The 22,866-nt window shown below is 39.0% G+C and overlaps 1 protein-coding gene across 1 annotated transcript in view; it reads left to right on the top strand.

Moving 5' to 3' along the window:
- The first annotated feature begins 12,431 nt into the window (after positions 1 to 12,431).
- Positions 12,432 to 22,866, top strand: part of LOC139722538 (uncharacterized) — a 52,072-nt gene continuing 41,637 nt past the window's right edge. The window contains exon 1 of the mRNA XM_071633827.1: positions 12,432 to 12,646. Coding sequence (XP_071489928.1) covers positions 12,548 to 12,646 — 99 coding nt within the window. The 5' untranslated portion in view covers positions 12,432 to 12,547. The remainder of the gene's footprint in view (positions 12,647 to 22,866) is intronic.

Here is a 22,866-nt window from a genome sequence, read left to right as displayed (position 1 = left end):
CCTGTGCGGTGCTGAAGTGCGGTATATAATTGTCCTGTGATATGTGTCCCAAAATACCACATAAATATCCCGTGTTCTATGTAAATTGTGAATGAATGTTATTCCAAGCCATACACTTTATAACGTACATTGTACCCCCTCCCCAATCACTTTTGGGTCGGTCTGCTGTGACAAATCTGCAAAACTATACATTCCATTAACATGCTGCAACATGTGAAAGGTTCTGTGGTTATTTTGTGATAAGCTGTGGTGACGAGCCACTGTGTGACTTTTAGGTGAGAAACCAAATAATCTAGAATTTCACACTGTTACAATTCGGCGGACACAATATTCCCACATACTGCAATATGTGACATAATTGTGGATTTTGTGTGGCAAGCTATGGTAGCTGTGATTACTATGTGACTTTCGGTGAAGAACCACATAGACTAGAATTCCACACTGTGGGAACTCTGTGGAAACACAAACTTCACACATTGCAGTTTGTGACACACTGTGGTCATTATATGGTAAGCTGTGGTAACTGTGATTTCTATGAGATTAGCATGTGGTGTACGTCACATAGTCTTTAATACACACTGTGCACTATGTGAACATATCTTCCCCACAGACTGAAACATCTAGCACACTGTGACTATTATGTGGTAGCTGTGATAACTGTAAACTACTATGTGACTAGTGGGAGATAAACCACATAGTCCATCGTTTCACACTGTGATATCTCTGTGGAGGCACTATTCCCATAGACTGAAATATATGACACACTGTGGCTATTTTGTGGTAACTGCATGTCACCATATGATAAGTATGTGGTTAACCACATAGGCCTAGTCTGAAAATTCATACGATGACAGCTCTATGAACACACCATGCCCACATACTCCAGCATGTGACACACTGTGACCATTATGTGGTAACCTGTGGTAACTGTGTATGACTATATGGGTTGTATGTGGTGAACCACATAGTTTGTAATCTCACACTGTGACAACACTGTGAACACAGTACATTCACACATTTTACACATAGTTCACTATGTGAACACAGTGTGGTAACACTGTGTTTGTTCCATAAGGGATGATCCATACTTAACGGTTGAGTAGATATAGTAGTTACTTTTAGACGGCGATCCTTAACTTCAAAAATAAACTAAATTCGAGGATAAGCTCGTAGTCAAGTACGGGGCGCCAAATGTCGCATGGTCTCTTTCTCTGTATCTCAATTGGGGGTATTTCCGTTAACAAGCGACAACGTCAATTTCATCGACGAAATGGCAGTTTCGTTGACGAAATAACAATTTCGTCACGAAACGACAATTTTGTCAACGAAATAACAATTTCGTCGAAATGGCCATTTCGTTACGAAAGAGACCATGCGACACTTGGAACCCCATACTTAACTACAAGCTTACTCTGTAAAACACGATATTTTCGCTGCATGAAATTTTCGCCAATTGGAGCCGACAGCTTTTTCGCGGCATGAAATTTTCGCGAGTTGCCTCTAACATTCAATGCGCATAGTGTAGACAAGAACTTTCACGTGCATTTTAATTTCGCGATACCTGGCTCACGCGAAATTCGCGAAATTAAAATGCAAGCGAACATTCCTCGTTTGATAGGTATCCTCGAAGTAAGCTTATCCTCGAAGTTAAGGATCACCGTCTGAACGTAACTGGCATCTGCCAAGCGAATTTCATATTACATTACTGCGTGATCAATTTATGAATATTCATGCATACATCGAGTTACTCTAGTGAAATGGACCAAATGAACGCGAGATATCGGTAGTTGGTCCAGGGAGGTGGAAAGGATGTTCCGCCTTTCTAGTAAGTTACCGATGTCCTCGGCTGACCTACATCACATGCGCAGTGCAGCACGTTTAAAGTCATCGACACGCCGTCTATACGTGAAGATCCATTTCCAGAATCGATAGATAAAGAAAGGAGAACACACACTACTATCACTGCACTGACCCGCTGCCGCTGTTACACTCAGCATAGACCTTAGACCGGTTGTTGTACAAACAATGGATGCTAATGAGTGCATCATGCGAACCCCCTGGAGAGAAGAAGGCCATTGCGTCTGTCCAGGAAGGTGGAAACCTCCCTGTTCTACGCTTTGATCTGTAGCGTTGCGCTGACCAGTTGTTACTGCTTCCCGTGCGGTTAGACGCCACAAGTTCAAGGCTAGCGCTGGGTGGCGCCGAACCTCCGCCGTCGGATCAAGTCGTCGGATATCCGGATATCCATGCTATTATGTTTCTGAGCGGATCTGGCTTTGAATCGACACAAGCAATTGTGCATTGTCTCAAGACTTATTGGCTGGGTCTAGAAGCTTGCTCCATTCTCACGTCGTATATCTGATCCTACTTCATGATAAAACGATATTTCAAGAACCAGAAATTTTCGGACTTTATCTCCCTCACCCTTCTCCTAGAGATCTTTTTTTTAAATCTTTCCCCTGTCTTGTTAACAAAAAAGAAAAAATTGAGGATGAAGACATCGTGAAGTGAGAACAACAACAGCGGCAACAACAACAAATATGTGTAAATAATGACGGTGATAAATAACCAGCCACACGTGATTTATTCTTTGCGCACAAACATTTCTTTGTTCGTAGCTAAACAGATGTAATATGGGTTTGGCGTGACGGTTTTGATTGTCTGATTAAATGTGAGGAAGAGATTAAATGAACACACATAGAAGGGATTTATTATAAGTCTTATTTTGTCAATCTTTGTTTCTCCTTCTTTAACCTTTTATTTCTTTCATTAATCTAAACAACTTTCTCCTTTAATTCCAGCAGACAGATCTAAATATTAGCTTTGGTGCCCTAAATAACTAGTAAGTAATACACGATGATTACTATACTAATCTTACAAGAATCTTTTTTTTTTTTATTAGCATAAAGAGGGAGCGTAGAACGAATTTTGAACGGAAAGAAGTTCTCCATGAATTCTTCCTAAAATAGCAACCCCCTTTAACGCTTACATCGCACCCAAGGGTCCCTGGGAAACCCGTAAACGCGATTGCTTGTTTATAGTCCCCTTCGCTCTTCAAGTGCAATTAAAATTTCTCGCCATGCGACCCGCGAACGTTTATTTGGAAATTTCTGGCTTAGAGAAACGACGATGAATGAAATATCTCAAGAAGAAACAAAAGAACCACGGGGGTATCACGGTTCGTCGGCGCTTTAATCCTCGAGGGTTTGGGTCACCGCTTTTCCGACATCTTTCACTAACGTGAAATAAATACACATGGGCACCGGTGTAGGTCGTAAGTCCCACATGTAGGTATCCACGAGGTAGGACTCCATGGTTGCTAGGTATGAAGAGAATGCAGCCATCCCCCCCCCCCCAGAAATTTATTTGGTTTTACCTCGTACAGTTGAATGACAAATTTAACAAGGTTTCTACGGTATAAATATTGAAAAGCGCTTATCAGTAGGCGCCATTCCCACTACGGATACTACTAGTAGTACAATACATATTGTGTAGTAGTAATATAAGTATCGTCATTTTAACTATCTATTTGATATTATTGCTACTACTGTTGATATTATTGTGTTATCATCAATATTATCACCATGCTTTCATCATTCTAGTTTTACCATTATTATTTCTTATTCGATTTTTTAGCAGTGCGAACTATGTCATGAAAAGAAGAGTGCACTAAAAAGTGCATAAATCCAGTTTACTGTCGACGCTGCATTTCAAAAACGTATTGATGGTACAATATCTTGATCAGTCTTATACAACCGTATAACAAATCGAATTTGCTGATTTTTAATAAAAAACTGCGTCTTGGGGCTAGAATGGAACCCAACCTCAAACAAATTGACCACAGCAAATTTTGTGAGAAAGTTCCCATCAAAAAAGGAACAACAAATCCATTCAAATGTGCATTTCCCCTAAAATACACTGCAAAAACATCGGTGTTGGATTTAACACCATGGGTGTTAAATCTAAAACCGATCAAATGTCAATAGAGGACCACACCACAGGTGTAGAAAGTATGTTGTAATGGTGTTGAAAAGAGGTCACCTGGCACTTCGTGGTGTTAATTCAACAATGACACCGCATGGTGTTGATTTGATATTGCTGATGTTAATGTTAATGGTATGACATCCGTCCAGTATCACTGGGAGACCATACCAACTGGTGTTACTTTTTTTTCAAAAATCAAGTACTTTATGGGAAAATTCTTGATCGTCTTGTTGAAGTTCAAAATCAACAAGAAAAACAGTAACTAAAAAAACTATTCAAAAAACATTTTTTTTTTTTTGAAATGACACCCGGAGGTGTTAATTAACACCATAAATGAGCACCGGAAATTTAACACCAACTCGATGTTTCATATTTTAAATACCGGACTTTTCTGCAGTGTACCCTCGACATGCTCTATACTAAATGTGCTTAAGACAGACTATTTCATGAAAAAGGATTTTTTTTTTCTTCAATTTTTTAAATCTGTTTCTAAATGTATATCAAACCTTCATGTCATATACCTGTACCATGATATCACACAACAATTACTGACAAAATATTATAGGTGTCAATGAGTTGCGTTCTTACAAAAACCGAACACAGAACTGGAACCTCACTCGAGAAAGTTCCATTCTTTATCACTTTGCCTCATTCAGGTAAGCGTCTGATCGCAGGTGGCTATTCCATAATTTTACCTCAACCTGGGTGCATCTTTCACGAGCACATTTGTCATTAGAAATTAGTAAACAGTCAGTAAAGTATCAACGAATTACACATGACATGGCGATAGAGCCGATGAATGGAAACACAACTCATTGACCATAATTGCTTTATACGAAAAAAAAAACAACTGCGACGCTAACACTGTCGAGAAATAATTGCGATTAACAATGATTAAGACATAATTGGCCACCAGACACCGCAGAAGAATTTGTTATATTTACGGTAACTCCCATATTAACAGTATACACTCAACGCTCTCTGCGTCTTTTCTTTCAGTTCTGGAGGTCGGAAGTCTTTATTTGTATAAGTATTATCTCCTATACACACACCGTCAAGGATATTATATTGACAACAATATTGTGAAGAAAAAGAAAACAGAAAAATAAGAATTATTGCGCGGAGCACCATATATTCACTCTCACAAAGTTTTACAAAGATGCACCGCCTTGGACACTACTTGTCGTCGAGAAATCATATATTCATTTCGGATATTGTTTTCTCTGTATCAAACTTTAACAAAAACCGTTATACCGGCTGGCAATGTATCTTTAATAGCGTGCCTTGGATAGAAAAGGAGGTCAGGATATAAGCAGCACACCACAAGATAATGTCCCCACCAGAAGGATAAAGTAATGGTCGGTCAATATGCATTATCCATCACAACGAGATGATTGCATTGCCAATTTGTAGGTGATAATTGTCTGAAATTATTGTCGTCGATATGTTTAATTGGTACTCTTCTTCAAGATATTGTAACGAAGGAAGCAGATATATAGTGTTGGCGTTTCTCTAGAGGACTCTTAAATAAGTGATATCCATGTGTAAACCCATTGCTAGTCTCATTATTATGCGTAATGCAAGTGATTGTTAAGGGAGAACAGATAGAATTATTATGGACGCCATTAGCAGCGAACGAGCCTAATGAGCAATGGGACGAAGTGTCAGCCCAGATGTAAAGAGCCACGTGACACGTAATGGCGGTCCATCAACCCGGCTTAAAACAATGAAAAGCGAAGAGCGATCGTCCCTTTCGCTAGGGCTTCTGGGTATTTTGTAGGCTCATTGATGGATGTTTCACTCCCGCGAACTCCCCGAGGGAGTAATTAAAACTAAATTAAGCCCCCCTAAGCTTCCAAATGTGAAATTCATATTAGATGACAGTTGCGCTGAATGCGAAAAGGTGGCTTATAGCCCGGACCAATGTTTGTTTGTTTATTCTGTTGTTGTGTTTTTCTCGTTCTCTCTATCTCCCCCTCTCTCTTATTCCGTCCTACTCCTCCCGTAACACCCCAATAAAAGTTGTGCTTTTGCAACACTAGAAAGATTGGTTAAGTAGTTTATTTTTTTAAATCCAACTCGAGTCTTGTAGATGCACTTTGAAAACTACTATCCCAACTCGAACAGTCACGCCTTTTCAAGGAATGTCATACTCCGACGATTTAGAGAAGTGAAAATCGTTTCTTTTGTTTCACTAATATGAACATATCAAAATTTTTGATTTTGATGGTGATATATATTGCAATTTTAAGGTAGAAAGTATTCGAAGGTAATACAATAAATAGAAAAAAAACCCCCGACAACTGTCAGGTTGGTAATGTGTGTATGGGTGACGACACGCCTATACAAAAAAACAACAACACACTTGGTTTCGACTGAAATGTTATTACGTACACAAGTACACATAACATTGAACTGGGAAAAGTGAGGATTAGGCGATTGTGCATTGTATTGCCGCAGTTAACAGGGGAAGGTAGTTACCCTTGAAACACATCAGGTGAAGAAGAGACTTTCGTAGAAATGTTTTCTGTTTAGAAACCTGCTGATGTTGCTGCTGCTGCTTATGCTGCTGCATTGCGTTGTTCCGATGCCTTTCTTTCGTTTTACGTTGCTTCACATGCAGTGGGGAAACGATACTGTTGTTGTTGCTGTTGTTTTCTGTGGGTTTAAACAGAGCAAAGTGTCCCTTATATATAACAGTACCTGTCGTGTGAGTATGATGGAGTTGTTTCAAACGTGATGTTGCTCCCATGAACTTGTCAGTGACCAAGAGATGCGTCATCTCTGCCATCAATCTTCATTTCACTTCTGTGTTCGCGAAAGAAGTCTTGCTGTAAATCATTTTTTAGCGCGCGACCCGGTGAGCGAACCAACGTAGAAAACACTGCCCCTTTTGTTGTTGTTTTGTTTCTGTTTTTTTTTTTCTTCTTCTAATCTCAGAGGCATAGCATCGCGATGTAGTCATCGTTCTCTACTGGAAAATCAGTGACGTCATAAGTTGTGAGTCAAGTAACCCTTATTCGAGAAGGGTGAGTTGGTTCCCAGAAAAATGTGTCACCCCGCGAGGAATTATCACAGTAAGACTGTTTATTAAAACTAACGAACTATCATTTTTTAAACAAAACATAGAATCATGTTCTAAAAAATTGCGCGAGTTAACGAGTCTTTGAAACGAATAGGTTATAATGGTTATTATAGCTATTATACATTATCATTATCATTCTAATGAGCTAATCTTCAGGAAAAAAATCATGAAAGACTATTAGATTAAACTATCTTATTTCTTTCGTATTCGGTAAGAGTTGGGCAAGAATGTATAGGCTAATGGCAATAGACCATGCTGTCTTATAATTCGTACTAATACTCTCTATATAGAACACACATATGAACACAGGCGTGTACATTTATATGTAATTATATATAATTATAATTAACGTTTCATCGAACGCGATTATTTTTACTCTGTTTCCATCACTTTCAGTCTACGAATCATTAATTTTGATTTTTTTTTTCATTTACGTTCTTACTTAGATCCTTACCGTAAGTCTTTGAATGAGACTTTTTGATCCCACATTTGAGGGGATCAAATCAATTGCGCACGTTTGATAATTGAACACTGTTATTACTAACTTTTCGTTATTAAATATAGGTCGTCATCTGTGACCATGTTTTCAATCTCTTTGTTTTCGAGATTAGGCCTCATGAGAATTTAAAAAATAGAATGAAAAAAAACCACACATTTCCTTGACTTACTGAAATATGTTAAGAGTGACATTAATCCCCTTGCCTTCGAAAGATGTAAGTCAAACATCTTTTTGCTAGAAAAGTTAAAATATTTGGAATCTTCCTTATGCTTTCCTCATATCGTTCCACAACTGCGACATCATGAATTGCGTAGCCTTCTTTGTCAAACAGTTATGTGACATGGATTTAACCAAAGTTTGAACATTCATAACTTTTTAATGGATTGTCACACAGATTTTCCATATTTTCATATGTTCTACATACTAATATTTCAGCACTCACAGAATTTTGGGAATTTGGGGGAAATTTCCTTTCGCGGGAAATGAGTTGGGGTGGTGATCGCATGAAGTTAGGCGCACTCCAGCCCCAATAATCATGGTAACCTTATTTGATCGAATCTTTTACAACCTCTCTCAACCTTGCCTGTTGGACTATATAGGGTGACTATTTTGTTAGCACCTGCTTATAAGATCATCAGCTCTAGAGATCGTATATTTTAATGGAGGCAAAAAATTGAAGGGTACTTTTTGCTTTGAAGTTTGATAAGACCCGGCTTTGGACACAATGACTGCCAAGCATCACACAAACACAAACACAAACACAAAAACAGATTTGCTCGGAATTGCGTAAATACACTCAACCATTGGAATTCGGTAATTCACTGTGAACTCAGATTGTGTTCAAATAAAAACATGCATGATTTTAAGAGAGTATATATATATATATATATATATATATATATATATATATATATTTCTCTCTTTTCCTTTACGTCCCTTTCCTTCCTTTCATAGTTTTCGTTACTAGGTTGTTTAAGAAGACCAACATTTTCATCTATATAGGGACCTATATATTACAAGTTCTGCTTTTTAGTAGGTCCCCCACATTTCATGTTTGTTAAATTGTCTTCTCTTGTATTCTTTAATTACGACGCTATGTCCAGTCTTATGTTCAATCGATTGTATCATGTTATTTGTGTTTGAGATGTGGAACAGTAAAATCAAAATCAAATCAAATAAACATAGAGAGAGAGAGAGAGAGAGAGAGAGAGAGAATAGGAGAATATATATATATATATATATATATATATATATATATATATATATATATATATGCGTGTGTGTGTGTGTGCGTGTGTGTGTGCAAATGGTTACGTTAACGGGGTTTATCAAGAAATCTTATAACGGCTCTTTGTCTTTCACGTATGAATAATTTACATTCTTACATATACATAATTCAGACGATAAGAATATTGTTAAAGTTATATATTTGAATTTCCATCAACAATCTTTATGAATGATAGAATGTTTCAGGTCGAGGTATAGCACTATTGAAGTCACCTCATGCACATTATATAGATGATGACTGGCGGGGGAGGGAACATACCGAATGTTTTTGAAATGTTATTGAGGATTTGATTTGAAATGTTATTGAGGGAGGTTATAAGTCCCGAGACTTATAAGTCCCGAGGTTATAAGTCCCGAGTTTTTGAAATGTTATTGAGGATTTGATTTGAAATGTTATTGAGGGAGGTTATAAGTCCCGAGACGAAGTCGAGGGACCTAAAGCCTCCCGAAATAACATTTCAAACCCTGATAGTGGAACGTTTGGTACATGTTCCCGATAACAAAAGTCATCATCTGTTATATTATACGGGTAAGTCAAATCACACTTTCGTACGTATTACAAGAAACGGTCATCTGCTTTTTCACGGCAAATGTATCCTATCAATTGCGTAAAAATATGATCGTTCAATCGTTTGGTATCGTTTGTCATTTGTTACGTGAAAATGTTTTCCCAAGGGAGAACATTAAAAAAATGTTCTGCCCATGGGCGAACATAACAAAATGTGCCTCCATTACGTGACTATGTTTAGCCAATCACTATAACCGGTATTTGACTAACCCATTTAATATAGTTGCTTCCAGAACCTCTGAGGCCTGGTATATTTGTATTGATGATTATTATCACTAAGTCATTGTATTAAGATAATTTCTGAAGTGATGATTTTTTTTTTCCAGTTTTCATTCATTCTCAGAATGGAACTTGAGAATTTTAAAATGGTATCATTATCTCATACACTGTATACATGATTGTGAAATATGAATATTATCAATTCTTCCTTATTCAAATTATTAGTATCATATCAATAATGTAAACGAGGAATTCTGATACCAGCTGTTCGGGTGTTTGTTTTGTTTTGTTTTGTTTTTCGTAGACACATTCTAGATTCTTTGCATTGCGGGTTAACGAAGAGTGTAAAGAACACTGTGGCGACAATGGTTTATAGTTTATGTACATTTGGTATTGATTACAGAAAAAAAATCCACATTCTAATACAATATTTGACAATATTATGAAGCAATCGCTGCACTTTCAGGAAATTTAAGATTTGATGTGGTTTGTCTTCCAGGAAACTAATGAAGGTTGATATTTACACATGTTTACAAAAAATACCAACAAATCTATCTTTGGTGAGATTCCCTCTCTCACCCTCTCGCTCTCTCTCTCTCTCTCTCTCTCTCTCTCTCTCTCTCGCTCCCTTTCCCACCCCACCCCCTTTTTTCTTTCTATTTCTCCTCTGACACACATAATTTCTTCTAGAAAAAGTGCTTCCGGAACCATTGTTTAGATTAGCGTGAACATTAATAATTGAGTTCCATTCCCTTGGTTGAATCAAGGTCAACCTAGACCACGTCGTTTCCTTTAACCCACGAACGTTTTGTTTTTGTTTTTGTTTGTTTGTTCAATGTGATTTTTTAATGCCATATTGAACAGGTGGAGGAAAAAAACACATGATAATACACACACACACGCACACACACAAAAAAAACTTTGCATTTTCTTTCTCCCATATGTATCTCCTAAAGTTAGTTTCGCTTTTGATAGTATAAATTCGAATGAATAAAAGTTTCATAGTGATAACTACTTGTTCAGACCACATTTGGTGAAACCCTCGTCACACACTGTGCTAAAGTATTCTGTACAGCCTGGGACAGTGTGGGACTTGCACGGTTGAGAATGATTAGCGCCCTCTATGGCATCGAACAATCGAAAAATAATAACACGAGAATTTTTCATGACGAAAGTCAACGAGAAACTTGTATTAAATCATTGACGCGGAAGTTGCTAAACACATCCTATACGTCATTTAAAAGAAAATGTTTTAGAGTCAACATATTTATGACGGTATCAAAACTAACACTTTCAACGAATCCAAACTAACTTCCTCTGTCAAAATAGAACGAACGAACCTAACTTCATGCATTAGGAATAAAAGTCGTTACTTTTTACATAATCTACCCATTGGAATCAAGGTGAGAACGAGAGGAGGAAAAGGCGAAAATAGACAGAATACCATTTCGGCACGAAAGCGCTAAAATCTTGGGTTCTAAGAGCTCAGATAATAAAATGACAGACATTTTCGTAAATAAACTGTTATGCGAATTATCATCATTACTATCATTATTATCACTGTCATTTGCTACAAAGTCAAGAGTGTATGTGTCGTGGACTCGAGCAGTGGTTTTCAGAACAAGGGCTAAAAAATACAGGTTTGATGACGTCATTTATCCCTTTATCAATGCTGTTGCCATCAACCATGCTGACTACTGTATAAGGCAGTTCAGTAACAACCTTTGTGTGTCTGTCACTGACAGGCTAGTATAAAAAAGCACACTAATCACACACATAGGCCTACATACACAGTGTTATTAGATTGCAGGTCAGGATTGTACGACCTCTTCCAGGTCTTGATGGTACACTGTATTACCTTTGCTCATCAATGTCAATCTTTGATCTATTTTTCCACAATTTGCCCTTTTTCTATTAAAGCAGAAGTATTTCGTGCAGAGCATGCTTTTTTTTTTGTGTATAGATTGATGCAAAGAAAAAGAGTCTCCTGTTAAATAAAAGAAACCATCTGACCTTTGTATGACTTTCGATATTGCTCGACGCTGCAATAAAAGATGAATATATTGGAACGCTTAAGATTCAAAGTGGAATCTATTTGATGTGATACCTGCATTTGTGTAATCGCTGTATATTTATTTACACCTTCTCGTGTTGCATTTTACGTTTCAGGGTCAACGCGTGTATGTGGATGCCTGTTTCGACCAGGATAACAGTAAGATCCAACGACAACAACAGCGATTGTTTCAGAAAGAACGCAAGAAAACCATGAAGGCAGAAGAAAAGGTATCATCAACTTGAACTCGCTGGCTCGCTAGCACCACTCGGTGTGGATCGGACTCAACCCACAGTAAACCGCAGCACTTGGTCGTTCCATCGCGTGTCTCTTTCCTTCTCTCTCCCCCTCTCTTTCTCTTTCTCTCTCGTGGTCACAACTTTCTGCGCAGTGTGCCACTATTTGTCGCCAAACGCACGTGATACTTTGCGGTCGGTCTACGCATCTGGAGACATCAGACGCGGCAGCTGAGTTGCAGAGAGTAGTAGTTCCAATCCCTCCCCGCAGTGCGGACCCACACCCGGGCTGTCTCTGGGCTATTCCGTAGTGAGCAGACGAAAACCGGAATTTATTCGGGCGACATCTGATACGATAGACGAACTCTGTACTACTACGCCGTGGATGGACAACATCGTGACTTTTCTAATTTTCGTCACATCTGAGCTGAAATGGTTTGAAACGCATAGATGATATTAACTATTAAGAATCAAAGGATTTTGTCGACGATCAACTCAAATTAAGCTTCACGACAGAACAGGAGCGAGGAACCCGAGGTCGCCCTATACTTTCCCCACCGTCACCCTGCCAGTACTTCCCCCACCGTCGTCGGGAGGATACCAGCCAGCAGTCGCTATGATGGAACATTCTCTTTACGGCCCGACCAGCGCCTCGATGCTGCACCATCACTACCCGGGTGCGATCCCGAGCGCGGCCCATCAGTCACCGTACCAGGTAAGCTCATCCCTCTGCTGCTCATTCCACGCGGACTGCAGGGACGAAGTCCATATCAAAGAAGACTGCAGGCCGTCTCTCCTTCGACTGCTCCTGCTTTCGACACATCTATGTTAGACAAGCATAACTGCAAATCCATGTGTTATGGTTTTGTCAGGGGCAGGTGATTTGTTTATCTGATTTCAGGTTTTGCGATTTTCGCTGCCGGGCGCAGGTCGGGAATTTCGTGAAGTCATTAATCTGAGCCTCATCAACGGCAAAGGCTGGAAGGCTAATTCTGTTTGTATGTTGCCGTCATCATCATCATCATCATCATCATCATCACCATCACCACCATGCACCACTACCAATACTATAACACTACGCACTACACACCATTGACATTATAGTCTGCTTTGACTATTCTCGTGAAATACATATTTGTTGACTGCAATCGCCGATTTTCCAGTTTCTTGGCTGATTTTTTCCTTCTTCCACATAAATCATAAGCGACCGGACACGCCGAAAAGTCTTACAGTGATTTGACGTTTTCTCATTCATACTCGATAAACCCTGACTTAAAAGTATTTTACATCACTTTATATTGCCACTTCCAAATTTATGTTCGATAAACCCGTGGTGTAAATTCCTGCCTTTCCTTTTACATATCGCAGATATTTTGATTGATAAATGCCTAGTTTGTGGTGTTTAAGTCGTTCCTTAACATTAATGTGTCCAATTTCTTCTTCACACCCGATAAGCCCCAGACTGAATTTCTTTTTCCCCTCTCCTTATACAGTACAACCCTTTATCCGAAGCGTGATGTATGACAAAAATTCGCAGCATAGTGATACTTTTAATATGAAGTTGCAATTCATGATATAGGTGCTAGTCCTCAGGGCTTGGATGTCAGAATTTTTATGTTATATATGGTTTGTATAGTGCATGTGGTAAATGGTATATTGTACAAAAGTATATGATTTTGTCTATATTATAAGTTCATCAGAATTTGTCTTGTTTGGTGTGTGTGTGTGTGTGTGTGTGTAGTCTGTCACAACATTGATCCTAAAGTATTTTCATGACACGTGCATGCTTGGGGAGGCAACTGTAGTATTGCGCGCCTTATAATCTCGTCTGTTTCTATGAGTTTTCTCACTTTTCTGATCCACTGAAAGGTTTCATTGTCTTTATCCCACCAATCTTAGTATTATAATAGTTCCCCTTAGTGGACCACGGATTATTCAAAACCATATCAGGTTGAAACTTTAAGAGGGATTTAGGTATCAAAGGAAAGACTGACATCATTGTGGTCAAAAAGCAGATGGAAATGGCGCCATTTGTGAGTGTTTTTGGTTTGTTTTTGTTTGTTTTGATGTCACTTCGAGGGTCATAAGGTACTGGTCACTGGGAATGTGTTGGCAGAGAAAACATAAAGCTTGACCAACGTATATCCTCTGACGTTCCTGACCCAACATGATAATATTCCAATTTTATTGGTTTTCTCACGCTCTCAGTCATTATCATTCACTCCGCAACGTCATCAATCAACCGTTGCCAGTTTTAGTGCTAACATTTATAAAATCAACTATGAGCAATGAAATCATCAATGCTGGTCCTTATCCGTCAGATCAGCTTGCAAAGAACTTGTCCTTTCAATAGCTGTCTCTTATGAATTTATAAGTAGTATTAGTAAGTGCAATGCTATCATACCTGATATGTTTGATTTGTATTTTCTTTTGCACGGCTATGATTATGAAAGGGGCAAATCTATGAGGTGTTTCGTGCGGTATGATCACAGTCACTGGGGTGGATATTTCCAGTAGCAGCAAACAGTTTGTTTCATGTTTGTCCTGCATTATTGCTGCATTATATTGCTGCTATTATAATGACGACTAGAGGTCGTGACAACGCAATGGTGATAATAGTGCGGCGGTGTTCATAAGCAAGGAGCCTCGCCTGTGTGCAGCTCAGCGGGCCATGCAGGCATAGTATACAGATAGCTGTCGAATTTCATTTTGCATGCAATCTACAACCATGGACGTAGGGTCCATGCTACAACGATGCAAGGGTGTATGTGCCCTTGGCGCCAACTCATGTTCGCAAGAAGCAATATCCTCGAAGACATCATGGCAAAAAGAGAAGGCCGAGTGTGTCTTGTGATAACTTTCTGAGCATCTATGCATGTAACAGGGTAGAGTAATGGTGACGATTGGATTGCCTTAATAACTGCTGCGCTGTTACCCGAATGACACTGATCGATAGCGATAACAGTAACAACGATCACGAACAATCATACGAGTCAACATCTCGACACACAGGTAAACAAGGAAGAACCCCAAATCTGCGTCTATTCGTGGAGCTAGCCTGTTGTAGCTCCGTGGTTTCCTAGTGTGTATCCTAGGGTCGTTTTATTACAGCAAAGAAATACTCATGCCTCTGTTTCGCTTTGAGAACGCAAACTCGAACGTGTTTTGCTATGAAATGCTCGCATTTGCCCGTACATTAGCAATGTTTTCGTAAACCATTTACCCTTCGAATATCGTGATGTTTTATAGCCGGGTACATCCGCCAGAGTTTGGCATCAAGCACGGTATCCCTACAAAAATTTCCTCCCGCCTCGCAAAACCAAAACTCAAGGTCGAGGGTTGTTCTTTTTTTATAAAAATATCTCTGAAGTCCTTTTTTTCTTTCTTGGTCATGACACTCATGATAGCAAGCGTTGCTACACAGCACAGCCTAGCTGCACCAGAACACTGCAAATTTCGCCCGAATAAATAGAATCAGACCATATCGAGGCATTAATCAAAGACAGTTCATGTATGGCATATTTAGTTTAATTTAAGTGGTTTTCTTTCTACTCTTTGATGAATACTTTTTTTTTGCAATCACCAAAAAAAAAAGACACTGAAAATGTAGGGAGCAGCAATAATAGATACTTATCAAATAGATAAATGACTCATCATGGATAAATAACATCTTACTGGATATCCAGACGCCGTATATAAAAACCTGTATATTGTCATTTGCAGATTACTGTAACCATTATCAGCAGTATATACCCTATTAATAGCGAACATTTTGAAGCACAATGACGATCGATTTCTGTCTTTATCTTCATGATAAATTTATACATAGCGTTCGATTTTAAAATAGTCATGGTCATTATAATCATAGGAACATACACACACACGCACACAATCATTACGTGTACGCGTAACACTTGACTGTTCAGTATATAGGACAACAATAGTGCATCAAGCAAATCCTCACAGCATAAGAGAATGGACAATTCATCACAGCCACACGCACAGGATGGTGGAGACTTTATTATGACGTAAACCTTCGAAGGACAAGATTGTGTGTATGAGCATTTATGTTCCAACATCACGGACTTGTTAGTAGCTCTTTAACTCCCTTGTGTTGCTGTCAAACGTACTCTATAGGCCCTACATTATAATATATGTCATCGCTGTTTTTGAAGGGACTGGTCGTAAAGGGGTTAATCAATCTTCTAGCCATGTAGATTATGATTCCAGGGCATTGTCACAAAACATGCTGTCATTATTACACTATGTTGTAGGCCTACAAGTGCATGAACGACTGAAATTCTGGCCATGGATCGTAATGGAATGAACGCTTCATGAAACCGTGTACTTGACGTGATTTTCTGAAATTAATATTCAGTGATCTATAAACTCAGTAAACTTAAAGAGCAATTGCCCCAGCAAAGTGTACGTTTAATGAATGCTAATGTAGTAGAGCACAGTGAAGTTTGAGGAAAATTCGACAATCTGTTCGAAAGTTATACAGTTTGTAAGTTTTGGTCAATTCCATGTGAGGTCATTGCTAGGTAAGAAGCAATTGTGGAACAATATAAAGAAAATATAAAATGAATTCCACATCTTGTTTTTTTCTTGACGAAGAGTACACTTTTAGCTGACTTTCCTTTGACTTTTTACTGGCATGACATAAGATAATGTATGATGCAGTGGATATTGTGCTCCCTGCCTTCTGAGGGGAATCAAGTGCTCTTTCATAAAATAATGATAACACAGCTAAGAAAATGAGAATATGTGGAATTCTGTTTCTTTGTATGATGTGATTTCATCTTTATTGATCTTTATGAACTTGAAAGTGAGTGGCTTTGTAGTTGTTTTTTTTTTTGAGTTGCACGTCTCGATCTTACGTCTCCGCCAAGACGTATGATAGGAGAGCTCACAGGAAACGGTTTATTCCTGTTTGACAACCCTGCAGAAATGCACATTAATGTGATAATCTCTCGTGAACTTATTACTGATTGTCGGTAGACGTTCAGTTTCAGGGTCCTAAATTATTATATCTAGTCATATCTACCACGTCACTGTTTTGCAATTGCCGAAGCTTTTGGCCAAGCGTTTCTCTCTGTTTTAGTATTGTAAAGCAATGTCTCTTTCAAATTATCTGTAGTAACAAGTTTAGACACTGTTGCTAATATCCTCCTGAATAACAACGGAGCATCTCGCAGTGAGATGTGTTAGTTACCTAATGAAATAAAAAATGAACAAGAAGAAGACATCAGTTTCTTGATGATTACAGAATAGGCAATAATTTCCTAAGCTGGTGGATTGCATGACTTGAGTGATTAGTTCACTGGGTTAAAATTGTAATGTGGCTCAGAGTCGATCAAATTCAACAGTCATGTACATTGTTGTGGGGGAAAACTCTATAACGCAGTGTATTATCCCTGCGAATATCATTATAGAAAGAGATAAATTTGATACCATTCATATCACATCCATAGTCCCTAAAAAAGTGACCTAATGATGATGATTAGACCTTGATTGGTTATCCAACCCCCTTTCTCGACGGCATTCGAGATGATCTTAAACCGCAAGGAAATGATAAAATAGAAACTTCCACGCCAGTATAACTGTCCGCTGAAGTCGATGTTGTGTTTTGCTTTCTATCTATACCACACGACGCTACAGAAATGTCATAATCTGTATACAAAATTTCACGCAAAACTCGGCATTTCTTCGTGCAAATAATTGGATTGTGATATTTGCGCAGCACAGGCTCTTGTAATTGACAACATTCTTACACATGATATTGGTTTTTTTTTAACTTAATGAAATGATACCGTTAACATGGTTAAAATACTCCTTTCATGCAAATGTTACCGTCTTACAAACGAAATATCCATGGCAGAGACTTCGATCGATGTGTTTTAATGATAATATTCCCCATCACGAAAGAAATGCGCAAGAAAAAAAAAAGAAACGGGGATTATAGTAAGTGCATTTTCACACGGAATTGATTGAGCAATGACTTCATCTTCTATATTATATATATATATACATTATAATGTATGATCACTAATTTGTATCTAATAGGCATACTTGTCATTTACACGTAGATGACATTATGGTACATGGGTAATATTTTCCTCTTTCTGAAGATGAAATGGCATCAACTTTGGCCGTTATTGCATCAGAAAGGGCGCTGATGACGTACTCAAATATTGGCGCCATATCCCATAAAAATGCCCATATTGCGAGGGGGAAGTTGACGATCTCTTTTTTTCTCCTTGCCTTATCGAACTACTTTCTATTATCTAGTCATGTATATTCTTTTTTCAAAAGTTGTGAGATTATGCTTCAATAAATCCCGAAACCCTCCCGTATAGATAACTAAACCTATATATATAAACACCAATTCAAACGAAGATCAAATCACATAATATCATACTGTTATTATACATCAAAACAATCTATTGAACATTCAGTGATATATAAGTGAGTAATTCAGTAAAAGTGTAATGGTTATTAATGGGAATCCATTTACAATATGCCTGTCCATGGCACTGTAATTTTGTTGTGTCAGTTCATCAGAAGTGATTTTCGCTCAGGTCATGCAACATATATTGCATCCTCTCATTTCAGACAATATTCCGTAAGAAAGCTGTGTGGGTGTTTCTAAATGAAAGTGTGATGGTTGCAGGCTCACTCTTAATTCTACTTTTCTCATGCACGAATCAAGCAAAAATGTCACTGCAGGCTGATACATTTCATATTTGAATTTTACACATCTTTTAATTTGTTTCCTTTTTTAAGGGTGAATATTGTCCCCACGTCTATCTGGATGATAAACTTGTTTGTAGAGGTTTCTGAATGCCTGAGAAAGATTTCTTCGGGATTAGTTTCATTATAAGTTTATAAAATGAATGCAGTGAGCACTTTAACGGAAGTATGATTATATTTCCTATGATTATCATCACTGTCTATATTTTCGATGGCCTTCTCCCAAGTCCTAGACGAAGACGCGTCAAAAATCGTATCCATTTCGCTCGGAGGAAGTATTCGCGTGCCCACGCATTGCGTGTCACATGAAGGGCAGCCGATGGTTTTCTCCATATTCGTGCTTGTCAATATCCTTTTTTCCAAAAACATAAATTCTTACACCTTCTGTGGTTACGTACTGGTCTGTATTCGGGGTAAATAGCTCTGCATGTGATACATTTGTACTGGAAAACCCCAGAAGAGGAGTGCAAAGTACCCTTGATTTTGTATAATCTTAGATCGACGGCAGCTCTTTAGTCTCTAGGTTCTTTGATTTCTTCTTCTCAAGCGACACAGCGCAACCAAATTCAAAGAATCCGTAAAAAACCCACACTTATGGTCGACTGCCTTGTTCCGATCCAGCTTTCCATATTCTGTCGTCTTCATTTCTCGTGTGTGGCCAGATTTATTTTGATTTTGGCACATGAATGAGCGGTATGGGGGGATAGCCATGAAGACGTAAATATTGGCCGTGTGGTGAGTGCTAATAAACTTCTCGTCCCCCCTCAGTCAGCCCGCGGAGCCAGCTGGGACGATACATCACTGCCGACTCATACTCGGAGGCGGCGCACCACAACGGGGAAAGACATTCGGCTCTCGGAGGCAGAGGTCGAGGAAAGAACCAGCCTAGGAGGGTGGGGTGTCAATGTTATGTTATGACTTCCTGGTCGTAGAGAAGGGGGTGGGGCGAGGGGGAGGGGGAAAGGGAAGGGGAGTGATGGGAAAGGAAGGGAGGGGGAGATGTTTGCAAATATCTACTTCGTCCGTCCGTCCATAATCTGTGTTGAGGAGGTCAATTCGTGTAAGACCACGCTTTTCGATCTTTTTTTTTTTTTTTTTTTAACCCAAGGCCCACTTTGGCTCCTGCAGTTTTTTCGATACCCAGTTAGATCGAATGCGAACCTTTTTATTTCGTTTCTGGCTGACATCGCAACCCACCTGAAAGAGCTTCGTGGTCCAACAGTGGGCCGCACCGTTAAGAAACACTCGTGTAAGGCAATCTAGTTACACCTGAACTATGCGATCAATTGATGTAAAAATATATATATGAGTATAAGATTCATTATAAAGACCCCTATGTACCTTAAGTTGAGGGTAGGAAGAGTGTATTTTTGTATATACTTCGTTGACCTGAGATAATACCTTCAAAGCTCTCATTAATCATGTACGATTATAGTAGGGAGGTGGAAAGTTTCCACCTCCCTGATTATAGTAATGGAGATGCGTTGATGATGTACAAAAACAGAGATCTTATTCGATCATTTGCACATCCTTCGTAAAGTTTTTCAGTACTCTCTTGGCTACCGTGGTCATTTGGAGAATATCTGACAACAATGCACATAAATGAAATGACGACAGTCCACTGGTCGGTATGATTCACCCATTGAGCTCCATAATAGCAGGGAGGGTAAGGTAGAGCCCCACACCTCCCTCTGACAATAGTAAATAGCACACCGGTCCGTGTGATAGCGTAGGACGAAGAGGAGGGAAGTCTTCTGCACGGAAGACGCCTCGTGTTCTGCGAGCTGTATATCATTTCATTATTTCAATCACCAACGCTATATACTTTCCTCAAGCAGTTTCTTGTTCTCGGGTCTCTGTATTTATTTCCAATGTAAATAGACAGCGTGTTCCACTACTCAACTCATCTTCGTCAACCGCCCCCCCCCCCCCCCCCTTCACCACCATTCTTCACCCTATCCTTTGCCCGTTCGGTAAATCTCAATCAGGACCAGCTTGACTAGTAGACGCGGTCATGGATGGCTTACACGTGGGACGCGCAAGCCGGCGAATTTTGATTGCTGACTTTTTTGTTGTTTTTCGGCGAATAGCGGCGCTCTATTATTTTTGTTTTGCCACGAATGTGATGACCAATTAGCGTTCCATTTAGCTATGCCAGGAAAGCAGGACTGATGACATGCTTCATTCTCTAGCGAGAAGTTCCTTTTGTTTTCTATTAAAAAAAACAACGCACTTTCTATGCTTCAGGCTGAATGGTTCATGTTTATGGCTGATGACTTTCGAGGAATTCGTCATGTCCTCGAACAAGAAATCAGTGCAGTATTTTTTTTTTTGGTAGTTAAGTTAAGAAACGTTGAATAAGAAATTCGTGTGATATATTTTACTGTTAACACCGCTTCTGCCCGACTAAAGCCGCAGTTATAAGACATTCATGTGTTGATGATAATGATATAAGAGTTACAAGATGTGAGAATTGCCAAAACTTCGACAGAGTAAACAAGGCACAAACTGCTTCAAATACATGCAGGATGAATGTTTTCAAAGAACTTTTCTTAACACTGTCAAGGATTTTTTATTTCAGTGATGGCGCACATTAAAAGTGAACCACACATACCTTTTGCCGAGATATTACAAGCAAAATTTGCTTAAAGTCGTTATCGATGAGCTCGGAGATGTTTTTAAAAGATTGCGTTGCAGCCAGAAGACCGTTCTGAGGATGGGCGCTAAATGTTCGCGCAGAAATAGGGACACGTGTTTCCGAGGAAACGCTCTTTACTATAGGGGATTTAGCGAAGAAGCATTAGAGCAATGCTAAAGCAAAAGAACATACCACGCCAGAGATCTGGTATCATTTTTGGCGCCATTTTCCCCCCGCAATAGGCAGGGAAGTCGTTTGAGATTAGTGAACCAAGAGAAGAAGAAACTTGTGACTTCATAGATATTTACGATCAATGAACCATGTAGGCCTATAGATTAACAACCCTTATATAAATTGAAAAACAAAACAAAACAAAACGATAAGATACACCATCTTCAATAATGGGGATCCAGAGCGCAGACAAGATCTCCGAATGTTACTGATAATCTTATTAGATAATATGAGAAAGTAAGCAGGCAGTTTGTTACGGAGAAAGATAATTATACCTCCATGTTAGTGTCAGTTTGATCTACGCATAACAAGACTTAATAATGTTTGTCACGATTAAGGCAGACTCTATCGTCGCCACCAAACCAGGGAATTTCGGTTCCTCAAAGATGATATCCAGATATTATATCAACAGGTTCTTCCAGACTTCGACCTCACTAGCCCAATTAAAGGTAGCTGTCCTCTCTCACAGGGGCATGTATCCCAAAGATAAGTGGATTAAGTGAATGCAGAAATATGTTTGCATATATCAATGAAGTTTGCGAAAACCGGGTAACCGATAAGTCGTACAAAAGTTATGAATTCTTATATACTTTTGGTTAGATCCATGTACCGTCATCGGTGGATAAGAATACTTCAGTAATTCGTGATGTCACAGTATAGCTACGATATAAAGAAAATGTAAAGAGAATTCAACGTAAAAGTGTTTTGTTTTTTTTCTAGCTGTCCCTTTATTGAAAGACCACTCCGCTTACCTGTTTCAGAAGGCAGGGGGAACAATGTTGGGTTGTTTGTGGGGTGCGGATGAACTTTTCGAAATTATCGATTTTATTTTTCGTGTGAAATCCTTCATTCTTAGTGAGGTAGTTCAATATCAAGAGTGAAATTGCTAGCTTTTGTAACAAACCAGAAGCTCTTTCAACGTTTAGCTTATAGAGAAATGAACAGCGTGCCGCTGAAATGCCACACACTAGCTTCCGTTTTGTATTCCCGCAGGGAATATTATAGTCCTTCTGCAAGCCTGATTACGAGCTGATTCCATCAAGCACCGCATGTGAACTTTTTCGTCATACTGTCTCCCTGCCGCTAGGTGGGGCTATCCGTTTCGGTGTTGGTCTTCGGAACACTGGTATGAAGCGTCGCGTACTATTATTTCAAGTGCTGGTCACAAGCAGTGAAATGCTTTATCATAACGGGTCGTCCTTTCATGTAGCTGTAACAGAAAATCGTAGGGATCCCGCTCCAAATTCCCCATCATGATTACACGCAATTTATGCATGTATGTATGATTGTGATTATGATGATGATGATGATAA

This window comes from Diadema antillarum, unplaced genomic scaffold, assembly GCF_040938485.1.
Source record: "Diadema antillarum isolate AM-2024a unplaced genomic scaffold, OU_Dant_1.0 scf00000167, whole genome shotgun sequence".
NCBI classification, from domain to species: domain Eukaryota; kingdom Metazoa; phylum Echinodermata; class Echinoidea; order Diadematoida; family Diadematidae; genus Diadema; species Diadema antillarum.
Note: the sequence above shows the minus strand (reverse complement) of the source record. Positions and strands in the feature narration are given on the sequence as shown.